The 13,500-nt window shown below is 33.8% G+C and overlaps 1 protein-coding gene across 1 annotated transcript in view; it reads right to left on the bottom strand.

Moving 5' to 3' along the window:
* RhoGAP15B (RhoGAP_ARAP and RA_ARAPs domain-containing protein RhoGAP15B) overlaps positions 1 to 13,500 on the bottom strand; it is a 56,277-nt gene that overhangs the window by 37,360 nt on the left and 5,417 nt on the right. Inside the window, exons 2-3 of the mRNA XM_069836337.1 lie at positions 6,785 to 6,971; positions 897 to 1,014 (exon numbers count right to left, since the gene is read on the bottom strand). Coding sequence (XP_069692438.1) covers positions 897 to 1,014; positions 6,785 to 6,971 — 305 coding nt within the window. The remainder of the gene's footprint in view (positions 1 to 896; positions 1,015 to 6,784; positions 6,972 to 13,500) is intronic.

Genomic DNA, 13,500 nt, shown 5'->3' with positions numbered 1-13,500 from the left:
TAAATACATGTCAAAAAATGACTTTCATACTCCATCGGCAAGTCTATCGTGCTATCAAAAAGGAATGCGTTATATGGCAGTAAAAATTTTAATAGCCTCCCTATCGATATAAAAAATGAAACTCAAAACATAAGATTATTTAGGGCCAAATTAAAGAAGTACCTAATTTCTCACGCCTTCTATTCTGTAGGTGAATTCATGACATTCAATAACAATTCATGAAATTGATACTAAAACTTTGTGTTGTACTAGTAGACTATATTGTAAATCTCGTCTGTATATATATTTCATCTAGACTGTGACTATAAATTAAGACTTTATAATAGTATAAAATTTTTTGACTTGTTCCATATTCTAGCTGTAAAGCAATGTACGAATACCATGGAATGTTGATAAATACAATACAATACAATACAATATAATACAATACTGCCATAGAATGAATAAATGTGTTTTTCCTCCTACTGAACAATTTTATATTTTGCACATAGGAGTTATTGCAAGAACAACGACGATATGTAGTTTGAAATACAGTCAAAGGAAACGAGAAAAGGTAATAGCATCAAACTACAAATCAACTCAGAGAAAAGGGGTGGGGGGGGGAGGAAATTACTAATTTCTAGGAAAGAAGCTAAGGCAGATCTTTACACTAAATAATTAGATCATTAGAACAAATTATTATAATGAAAATTTAACTTTTTCGACAAAATTTAGTTTGTTAGAAAAAAAAAATGAAGATAATGAAAAGCTATCAAGACTTTTTATTCATGTGGTAACTATTTTCACCCAAAACCACAGATTTCTGCATACCTCAGACTGGAATCAATTCTTTTCCATTCCTAATGCCTGAACTAACGTAACATACCAGGAATAATATATACAAAAACATGTCTCACCAACACATCTTGCTTTTCTCAAGTCGGCCTCTTGCAGAGCTCCCTTCTGCACACAGTAGAACATGGTGCGCTTCTGGATCAGTATCCACCCAGACGTCCATGCCCCACTGATACCTTCCTGGTAGGAAACAAAAGTTACTGACCCTTAAGTTACCAAAACATTCTCTAACATAAAGCATTTATACACGAAAAATCCTTACAAACATTTCAAAAAGAAAAAGTACGAGGGGGATCCAGGAAATAACGACCGTTAGCACATACCCGCCGCGCAGCTGACTCCCCTTCCTTGTTTGAAGGTCAACTGGCTTCCTTAACATGTGTTCTCATAATGTTGTGAGTACTGGTTGCAACAAGTCGCCATTGTGCATTTTGTGTTACTTCAAAATGAACGACGTGATTGATAATCCCGTCAACTGTGAGGTGAGGAGTGTGATTCGATTTTTGAATGCCCGACATTTGAAACCTGCAGAAATTTACCGGCAATTGAAAGAAGTGTATGATGATACTGTAATGAATGAAAGAAATGTGAGAAAATGATGCGAAATGTTCAACAATGGGCGAACAAATGTCCACGATGAAACTCGACCCGGACGCCCATCACTCATCACAGAAGACCTGAAGACTAAAGTGAATGACAGAATCTTGCAAGACAGGCGCACATCACTCGACGAATTGCATATTGCCTTTCCTGACATTTCTCGTTCTTTGCTTGGTGAAATTGTGTCGCAACATCTTGGCTACCACAAAATCTGTGCACGATGGGTTCCACGGCAACTGAGTGACCAACACAAAACTCAGAGAATGGCCTCAGCATTGACATTCTTGATGCGATATCACACAGATGGAGAAGCCTTTCTTGATCAAATTGTGACTGGTGATGAGACCTGGGTGTCTCACAACACCCCAGAGACCAAGCGCCAATCACGTCAGTGGCATCATCCCTCATCACCCAAGAAACCAAGAAAATTCAAACAGACTCTCTCAACACAAAAAGTCATGGCTACTGTCTTTTGCGATTGCAAAGGTGTTCTTTTGCTGGATTTCATGCCAAAAGGCACTACGATCAATGCAAATCGTTATTGTGAGATTTTACGAAAACTACGGCGAGCCATCCAAAACAAGAGGCGAGGAATGCTTTCGAGAGGAGTTGTGCTTCTTCACGACAACGCCTGCCTGCACACTGCTGCTTCAACTCGAGAATTGCTGGATCAATTCGGTTGGGAAATCTTTGATCATCCGCCCTATAGTCCAGACCTTGCTCCTAGCGATTTTCACCTTTTCACTAAGCTGAAAGACTTTCTGGGTGGTACGCATTTTGGAAGTGATGAAGAGTTGAAGAAGACAGTGAACACCTGGCTTAATGAACTGGTGGCAGAGGAGTATAACACGGGAATTCTAAAGCTAGTGAACAGATACGACAAATGTTTAAATGTAGGTGGTGATTATGTAGAGAATAAAGGAAGCTTCAGTTATGTAACAGACTTTGTTTTTTCAAATAAATATTTTTTTTTTAATTATTACAACAAAACGGTCGTTATTTCCTGGATCCCCCTCGTAATTACCTTAGATATTTTTGTTCTATGAACAATAATATGTTATAAAGAAGTTTTTTCAACAGTAAGTATCTAAAATACCAAATGAACACAAACCAAAATGTGAAAATTTTATATTTAAATTTTTTAATTAGAGTCAATTAATTAACTGCCTCATGAGTGATGCCTTGTTGGTGTCACTTGTGGGATCCAGACCTGTCTTCGGACAGTTGACTAAACAACAATTAAAAACACTGTGGAGTTACTGTGACAATGAATGGAAAATGGTGCTTCAAATTAAGACAGAATATTGTAATCAGTGCTGAAATATATACTTCATAGTTTCTTCTATAATGATGCAAGTTCTGTTAGACTGAAAAGTTAATGCAAAACAATTATTTTTTGTATTGAGTATCGTACAGTCATATCAGAAACACTCAACAACATTAACATTAAAAGAACTCATTAATATCATAAAAGGGTTTGTTGATCAACTAACAAGACACAAGTCTGTTGAAAGACTTTCTTTTAAGATTGAAAACATATGTCGGATATTTATTTTCAATTTTTTAAAGACATAATAAAATAATTATTATTCATTGTTTTGGTTAGCCTACATTTAGGTAAGTCAAAAAGGTCATGGTTTCTGGTATTGTATAAGTGTACATCATTCCTATGTGTCAAAATTTGTGAATTATCTTTGACAAAATTTAGGGCTTGATAAACATACAGTGTTGTATTGCATGTTTCCACGTATTCACATTTTTTTTTGTTATGTTCTAGTTATATTTAACTTATTTTATATTTTTGTTTTCATATTTTCTGATAATGGTATATCTATAATGTGATAAGTTGAGCTATATATAATCATAATTTTCCTTACTGTACGTACCTAAAAATATTGTATTCATTGTATGCTTTGTACTGCACTATTTTATTATTACTACTACTATTATTATTATTATTATCATTATTATTATTATTTTATCATTATTGTTATTATAATCATTATCATTGCTATTATTATTATTATTATTATTATTATTATTATTATCAATAACTGTCTTACTTTTTTTATACTTTGTATGTCTCATTTATTTTGACCTGCTGTTCACATTTTATTATGCTTTTTCCTTTCTTTCTGTATGTTATATATTATGTCTGATTTCTACTTACTTGTTGATTACATTTTATTATTATTATCTTATTCAATATTGTGCGTAAAATTGTAGTGAACTTTGTAAATTTGAAGTGTTTTTTGTAACGCAGTTTTACTCCTGGTTGAGTGTTAGAGAAGGCCGCATGGCCTTAACTCTGCCAGGTTAAATAAATCATTATCATTATTATTATTATTATTATTATTATTATTATTATAGAGTGTTAGTTGGGAGACCAGAGGGAAAAAGACCTTTAGGGAGGCCGAGACGTAGATGGGAGGATAATATTAAAATGGATTTGAGGGAGGTGGGGTATGATAGAGACTGGATTAATCTTGCACAGGATAGGGACCGCTGGCGGGCTTATGTGAGGGCGGCAATGAACCTTCGGGTTCCTTAAAAGCCATTTGTAAGTAAGTATTATTATTATTATTATTATTATTATTATTATTATTATTATTATTATTATGTTACAGTCATTATTCTTTCATTCACAGATAACGTATTATCAAAAGATTACATTTTAGATACACCTTCAAGAATGACACAACATTTCTGAATTATTGTAGACACTATACGAAAGAGTTACAAAAATCAATGTTCTGTATCTTTTGCAGTATTATATTTTAATAAATACACTGAATGAGAAAAATTAAACATTATACAGTAACCACGTTTCAAGCACGAGTTACATTTATTCATCTTGTTTGACAGCAATTGCATATGAATATAATGAACATTAAACTGAAAAGCAACGAGACAAACATTCTCTCTGCTATCTCATCTGTTCACACCAACGACCTGTATCTTTAATATCCAAACATAAAAGGGCTGCCAACATGTACTCACTGACCAGATGAACAGACGTTATTTAATATGACTACTTTGTCTACATATTTTCAGAGACATTTTCCGGCAAGTTGTTGGCATATCTAACAGTATTAATAAATAAATAACAAAAGTCTTAAACACTTATCTTTCTTATAATAAATTTAATTATTTAGCTTAGTTGGTGTGAGGACTAACATTTTCGATTAACTGGTAGTCATTTTCAGTTACATAAAATACAGAGTGAATCAAAAGTCTGCAACCATATAGGCTAAATATCTTCCATATGCCTGATTTTCCGATTACTATAGGTGTTATCAAATGTAAGACCAAATGCTCTACAAACGACACATTCGATTCTATCCCTCAGCTATCTCAAAAGCCGCCATTTTGGATGCAACTTTGAAATTTTAAATGGAAAGGGGGTCATGTAGGTACTCAGGGGAAACAATGGTGCAATCTGTTCTGAGATATCTCTAATCGTTTTCAAGTTATTTAAAGATAACTGTCATCTACAGATATTTTGTAAGATGGCACAGTACTGAGGAGGCTTTGGAAAAGGTATTTTATGCAATTCTGATAATTAACTTTTCCTGCTTCACTGTTTGGTTAACCTGTGACCAGAGTAAGATATAATCGTACTGATAAGAATAACCTTATCTAAGTTCTCTCACTGCTGATATCGTATTTCAAATGAGAAGTCTGATAAGGTTCAGCGACTTCTAAAATTCGTCTGTTTACACCATGCAATGACAGCTTCCATATTTTCACAGTACCTGTTATTATAAAAAACTTCGGTGAATGTTATTTATGTCCTGCCCACTATAGGAGACATAGGTTAGTTTTACACTAATCCTAAACATATTTAGTCACAGTATAAAGAACATACAGTAGAGACAACTCTTGTCGGCACCTTTGATGTTGTTGGTACTAAAATCAAGCTCAGGGAGGTCTAGTTCTCAATGAATCCAACCATGTCACTAGTATCGGCAGGGTTAACAGCTGATTTTAGCAATCAGCTGTTCAGACATGCTAAACCTTCAGATGAAACTTTGTATTAACTGCAATAAACTCTAAAATATCCTATCAATTGAATAATCGATCTGGCTACGTACAACATAATTATATTATATTATTACCCATTTCAGCAAGTACTCACGACCACTGCAAAATACGACAATTTGGTCCAGGGAGCATTCTCTTTTGGCACAAGGATGATTTATGTAACATGTTTCTAAATTATTAGTCTTTTAAATACCGGTACATTCTTTAATATAATTTGGTCCAGGGAGCATTCTCTTTTGGCACAAGGATGAATTATGTAACATGTTTCTAAATTATTAGTCTTTTAAATACCGGTACATTCTTTAATATAATTTGGTCCAGGGAGCATTCTCTTTTGGCACAAGGATGATTTATGTAACATGTTTCTAAATTATTAGTCTTTTAAATACCGGTACATTCTTTAATAAATAACTGAAAAACAAATGTGAATATAGGGATGTGGAGTGAGTACGAAATTATTATTTTTTGGCGCATCATTTTTACGCAAATAACGACAAATAAAAACTAACATGCCACATATTTTAAGAAATACAGGAGACAAGCATGAATATTATTCACCATTCTTAATGATCTTGGGATAGAAAAATAAATGTATGGAATAGAAATTACATACAATTAATGTGCGTGTAATAAACAATAAGCAAACCATCTTCGATTAATCATTTGAAAACAACGTGAATATAGCGTGGATTGTGTAGGAAAATAATTTCTTATATGTTGCTCCCAATGTGCGTCATTGTTAACTTACGAAAACAAATGAAAATTAACATGGCATATAAACACTATTTGAAGAAAGATAGGAGACATTAAGTAATATTCAGCGTTCTTAATGATCTTTGGATGGAAAATAACAATGAAATATGTATAAAACAGAAATTACATGCAGGTGAGCATATAAAAAAAACAGTAAGTAGAATCATATCTGATTAATAAGCTTAAATTACTCCAGATTTAGTGTAAGAAGTGGTCTATATCTAACGATGTCTCCCAGCAAATTACTTCATTCATAAAAACAAAAAAATCGTGTTAGAAGATTGAATTTGTGTATTTTCTCTGAAACTTTCCAAATATCTGTAGGCAGTCTTTTACATTAGATTGCCGAAAATTGGTATACAGCGCAGCATTGGCAGTGATAAAAGTGTGAAATATTAGTTCAGTGGGCTGTGGATACTCTACATTGACCAAAACTTCGTTTAGACTCTGAGAATTTGGCCATTTCAGATTTAAATAAATAATTTCACTTTCTGGTTAGGCAACAGCAATGCATATAACTGTGACTATATTTCTGTAGTAAACATGACCTCACCTTCAAATAGCACCAGCCAGCTCTGGTGAACTCTGACAGCAGGCGGCACGGGAATGCTGCTGTCATGCTCTCCACGATTTTCTGCATCCAGACACGTCGTTCTGTCGAGCAAGCTGTTGCAAACAAATAGCAGCCAGTCTTCCATGCACCACTGAGCTCGAAAAAGTGCAGATCTTCACCATCAGAACTGAAACAGATGTTGCCGTGTGCTAGAGAAGATTGAGAAAAGTTCAGCCTGCAGACCCATTTCAGGCCCACGAGATGAATTTCTGAGTCTGCTGGTAAGATTATTATTTTTTTAACCAAAATCGAAACAGCATAAAAATTTATGAACCTCAAAATAACTTACCGGTACTTCGTTTAGTTTTTTTTTTTTAATATTACAGACTCTTTTAACTAGGTAAAACATACGATGGAAGGACCAGTTTTACTGCACTTAAGAAAGATTATGTGTAGTGTTAGGATGGGTAAAATTGAAACACAAAAAGTAGGATAAAAATGGATCATCTTACAATGATAAAAGTACAGAGTGATTTATATGGAACTAACACATTTCTTTCTTTCTTCATTTCAAAACAAACAGTGCTAACCACAATTTGTTATACCTCAAATGTACAGTATCTTTGGGAGATTTCTAACCTCTATAGCAAATGTCGAAAATTATTTATTTATTCGGCTGGAAATTCACTTAATGACCAGTTTTTAACTTCAAATTAAGCAGGAGTTTTGATTCCCTGTCAAGAGATGCGCAGATGTTTATTCTTTATTCCTTATTGTTGGCAGCTGTTTTTGACATTTTGTTTTAGCCACTGAAAATGCAGTACACATTAAATCAACGGCTCTTTCTTGTGAAGCAATACTGGATTACGAATTCAATTACAGCTACTCAAAGGGCATACCAGAGAGAATTTGGTGTTCGTAATCCCCCCAAAGAAACACAATACTGGGACTGGTAAACAAATTGGAAACAATTGGATCTCTGAAAGAATAATAATTTTGTTGACAAATATACAGAATAAAGAATAAACATCTGCGCATCTCGTGACAGGGAATCAAAATTTCATCTTAATTTAACGTTAAAAACTGGTCATTAAGTGAATTTCTAGCCAAATAAATAAATAATTTTCAACATTTACTATAGAGGATAGTAATCTCCCAAAGATAATCTACATTTGAGGTATAACAAATTGTGGCTAGCATCATTCGTTTTGAAATAGAAAAAGAAAGAAAATAATGTGTTAGTTCTATACAAATCACTCTGTAGTATCAGCATAGAAAAAAAAATGTATTTCTCATTCAAAAAGTAAACTCTCTCCCAACAACAATGAACGTAAAAATTAGTTCTGAAGATAGCCCACAACAGGCTGAAACTAGTCAACATGGTACCGTACCTAGTATTTAACACGTGAAAGCAATAAACTACATATTCCGAACAGTAGCGGCCGGTGATCAAAATCCTCGGTGAGGCCAGATGCAACTAGTTTAAGTGCTTCCGATAGGAAATGTTTGTTTATGATATTAATTATTATTGTTATATTATTAATATCATTATTACTGTATTATTATTATTATTATTATTATTATTATTATTATTATTATTATTATTACTACTATTATTAGTCTATTCTTATTACTATCAAGAAAAATAATAATTTAACTCACCAAATAAGCTGTTATGCTTGAGTTTCAGTGATTGTTTCAGTGTGATGAAGCAACCCATATGTGTTGAAATTCCCCTTTCTTTCTTTTCTTTTTATTTTTTTCCTTTGACAGCAACAAACAAGGCCAAGAGAAGTTTATTTTGCCTCACATTACCACATAACCATTTATGTTGCCCATACCAGGATGCAATAGAAACTCGCGTTTTAAGATTATGTGTCAGAAAAATTATCAGCGATGTCATAGGTAGTCTCTCTCTTTATTTAAAACTTCCTTTCTTTCAGTATTATTTCTTCTCGAAAAAGAACACTCTAACAATGAATTAACTTCTCCAGCATTATTTCTCTCATTTGTTTCTGTTTATATTTTCCCAAAATACATAACAACATTGGCCCAGATTCACTACTGTACTACGAAGTACAATAGTAGAACATCCTGCTTATGTCATAAACTGAAACATGAGGGGAGAGAATCGAGTGGGTCTCTGCCTGCCAAAGAGCTGGAATTTTGTTATTTATGGCCTAGTTAGGAAAACACAAGTCACCACTGCTATTCCCACCCCACTCTACCCTTGAGGCCGGCCCATGGATGGGAGGAGTGAAACCTGACCAGGCCAGCCGAATTGTGCCTCAGCTACAACGTTTTAAGCGTAAACTCAAAGCCCGCGAAAGGATATGAAATGCATTAAACCAGACCCGGCATGAACGATTCTGGCCTCAGGAACAAATTTTACTGCAAAACAGGTCCATATACATCACAAGCCAGACCCGGCACGAACGATCCCGGCCTCAGGAACAAATTTTACTGCAAAACAGTTCTATATACATCAAAGTTTTGAAATGCTTCTACAGCGATACATGCTTCATTCAAATAACTAATATATTATATAAAAACACAAAATTTGATTTCAGTTAAGCCAAGTGACTGAGGCCCGGCCTCACTTGCCTCAGTCAATCAGCCGCCACTGATTCCGAAGTGATACAGTGTTCAAAGTTGTGCCACTAATCAAGATGTATAAAAATTGTATAATAATTTTATTTCAATACGAAAATCAATTTGTATGGTCAGTAATTTTCATTAAAAAATGTTCAAATCTCCCCTTTAACTTTATAATTCCTTCAAATGTAGGGTTGCCATATGTCCTTATTTTGTACGGACAGTTTGTATTTTAAGACTTGTGTCCATGTCCGTAATGTACAATTAAATAAGTAACGAAATGTCCGTATTTTCTGGATAAGGCTAGGAAAGAAGATTAATAATTAGTTGCTACATCCATCAAAAGAGGACACCTACTAGTCACCAGCATATCTGTGCTTCAGTGGCTGGTCATGATAATATCTTTGAAAAATATTGGAGTGCAAGAGGTCAAATGACTTTATTGTCAAACGCCTGGCATTAGAAAACAACAACTAGTCACCAGCAGTAAAAGCTGTTGTTTTGTACATATTGGTCTTGAAGATACATCAAAGACAAAAGTAGGCTACTACGTTCATAGATTACAAAGCTCATTTCCAGGATAAAACTTAAATTCATCCCCCCACCCCGACAGTTAAATAGAAACTGTTGTTGTTGTTTTCTAATGCCAGGCGTTTGACAATAAAGTCATTTGACCTCTTGAACTCCAATATTTTTCAAAGATATTGTCATGGTCAGCCACTGAAGCACAGATTTTGAGGTGTTCCCAATCCATTTCTTGATTTGAATTGCACAATGGACTGATATATTCCAATTCTATGCAGGTGTTTGGCCAAACAATCATGGCCTGTTGCCAATCTAAATGCAGCTACAGACGATTTTCAACAGAAACTAGTAATATTGATCACTGAACATAAAACGAAAAAGAGAGAATTTATATTATCTCGAACTATGTTTGGGAGGGCAGTTTTGGGGGTGCTGAGTAGTTTTCCTGAATTCAAGTACCTTCAAGTTATCAATTATACTGGAGCAGTGTCGAGAAATCGGCTGAGTTTATAAATTCAGTCATTTGCTACAATCAAAAGTGACAAACTTTTTGATGAGGTCGTGTTTGTGAATCATGTGCTTAAATAATTATAGAAAATATAGAAAAGTAGAAAGGGAAAGAAAGAGACACGAACTCAGAACTAAAAGATGTAAATCTGCAGATTTAAGTTTTCAAAATATTAAAAGAAATTTAACAATTCTAAGAAAATTTAAGAATTTGTGTAAACTACTTTCTCCCAGGAACTTCTGAGTGGTTTCTTTGATGAAAATAATGAGAGGAATAGACTACAAGTAAATAAGATAAAAGCCTGTTTCAACATCTATTATCAGACAGTACATCTCACTTGACGAAATGTGTCGGAAAAAGAACAAATGTTTGTATAGATCTGAAGTCTGACTAGTGTAATATGTAGCTAATCGGCCATGCAATGGAGGGGGGGAAGGAACTGGCTACCTTACACCATTATCCCCTGGCCTAGTTGCCTCATAAGTGAAACCATGTTGTTATCACTTGTGAGGTTCAGACCTGTCTTCGGACGGTTGACTAAACAACAACATTGCTTCAAGTTAAAGTCAGATCAGAGTTTTCATGTGTGGATTTCTATGACTTCATCAAAGAAAACACTCCTTTTTTAAAGCAAGTAGGCCTACATTCTTCCTACAAGAATAAGAATAAAATTGGTGAATGTCATATCTGATATCGTACTGTGTCTAAATCAGACTACCCTGTTTGCAACTAACAGGGTACCGGTATTAATATTATGGGAATTTTTTATTTTTAGTAGATTATTTTACAAGGCTTTATCAACATCTTAGGCTATTTAGCGTCTGAATGAGATGAAGGTGATAATGCCGGTGAAATGAGTCCGGGGTCCAACACCGAAAGTTACCCAGCATATTATGGGAATAGAATTATGATTCACTGTTATTATGTTATGTTTGCTACAGTGTAGTAGATAGTCTTCTTTAATGCAAATAACATCTCGAATTTTTTGAGGAAACAAGAATGTCCATGTTCGTATTTTTGTATGCAGAATTATGACAACCCTATTCAAATGTGTGTGAACACCGTTATGTTTTCAACAAAGTCAGTTTTCCTTCATTCCTTTATCTTCAGTTTCTGTTAAACTTCCTTCTGCTAATCCAGTATTTAAACATCAATGCCTAAGATTGTCAGATTTATATTTCTTGTAAAAATTAAGTAAAAAATTAAACTTATGTACGGATAGTGTAAGTAATATTCAAAAAAAGCTGTAAGTTAGAATTTATAAAACAGTTAGGCCTATATTACCGGTTGTTCTGTATGGTTGTGAATCTGACTCTCACTTTAAGAGAGGAACAGAGGTTAAAGGCGTTTGGGAATAAGGTGCTTAGGAAAATAGAGGGATGAAGTTACAGGGAATGGAGAAAGTTACACAACACAGAACTGCACGCATTGTATTCTCCACCTAACATAATTATGAACATTAAATTCAGACGTTTGAGATGAATGGGGCGTAGCAAGTGTGGGTTAATCCAAAAATGTATATAGAGTGTTAGTTGGGAGACCTCAGGGAAAAAAGATCTTTGGGGAGGCCGAGACGTAGATGGAAGAATAATATTAAAATGGATTTCAGGAAGATGGGATATGATGGTAGAGACTGGATTAATCCTGCTCAGGATAGGGACCAATGGCGGGCTTTTGTGAGTGTGGTAATGAACCTGCTGGTTCTCTAAAAGCCACAAGTAAGTATAACAACGGCTCTTGCAACTTATTTTTGTTATTTTTGTACTGGTACTCTCCTTCCTACAGCTTTCTTAATATTTAAGGATAAAGAACACTGTCTTTCATTTCCCTATATTTTACTTTTGTCTCATTTGAAGAGTAAAAAAAAGTACTATTTTTTAATGAAGAGAACGTAAGTAATCATACAAAACTGTATTTTTTTTTTTTTTTTTTTTTTTTTTTTGCTTGTATAGCAACCAAGCAACGTATTGTCAACTTACGAGGCATGTAAACATGTTTACCATCATTTACAACAACTGATAATATTTATTTCAAATTTTAAAAAATTCAAGTACGGTAAATATTTTGTTTTGAATATTTTTACACTCCACGATTCTACACATGACATAATACAATCACGTTTTGCCAGTGTCTGACTTGAACATGTTTTGTAGTAAACTCGCCCATGAAGCACATAACAATGTGTTCTTTGTTCTGAATATAGCCTATTACTGTTTTTTTCCGTTGTTAACTCTATAGCATCTATTAGTGCTTTATGGCTGTGCTAATTGATGGAATTACTTGTCAACAATGTGACGCTGAAACTTGTGTTCAGGTTACTGCCCAGCGACAATCTTGATATATTGTATTTTGTATTTTTGAAGATTGGCTAATTAATATTAACCCCGCACATTTGCATTTATACAAATTTAGACTTTAGATCCCAGGCAATTAATATGTTACTGTAAATAGTTTAATTGAAACTGGGTCACTTTAAATTATTTGACATGTAATAGCTAAGATTATCTTTCACTATTTTATTTCTTACGGGCTCAGAGTGTCGACATCCAGAAGATTTCCGGTACCAAATAAGCAACTGCAGCCATCTCATTAAAATATTAGTTTAATTACCTAGTTTTCGCAAACGACGGATTCGCGAAATATGGTTTTTCACCTGAACAAAAATGTCACGTAAGTTTAAAGCCCTTACAGGTCAAAATATCTTTCATAAGTTTAAACCAGCCAAATAACGCGAAATTTGTGTTTCTATTATTTTTTTGCACGAATTTATTCGAAATGAGGCTTAGTGTTTTTCAAGAGACATTTATTTTTTTTTTTACGAAATGTTAATTTAAAGTGCCAAAAAGATAATTTATTGGAAGTCACATAAATTCGTGTGTCAATCAATACAATAAGCTTTGGTGAAGTTAATTTCCCTATTGCTGGATTTACGATTTTGGTTTAATTAGGTAGTGGAATTTTCTTAAAAATTGTGATTAAAATGTAATCTGTTATGCATCGATATTTATGTATAAAATTTCGAATTCAATATTTTAATTCTATTTCATCACTGAATTTTGAATCTAATAGTTTTTCAAACCATATTTCG

This window comes from Periplaneta americana, chromosome 9 (assembly GCF_040183065.1).
Source record: "Periplaneta americana isolate PAMFEO1 chromosome 9, P.americana_PAMFEO1_priV1, whole genome shotgun sequence".
Classification (NCBI taxonomy): domain Eukaryota; kingdom Metazoa; phylum Arthropoda; class Insecta; order Blattodea; family Blattidae; genus Periplaneta; species Periplaneta americana.
This window is presented reverse-complemented; position numbering and strand designations above follow the sequence as displayed.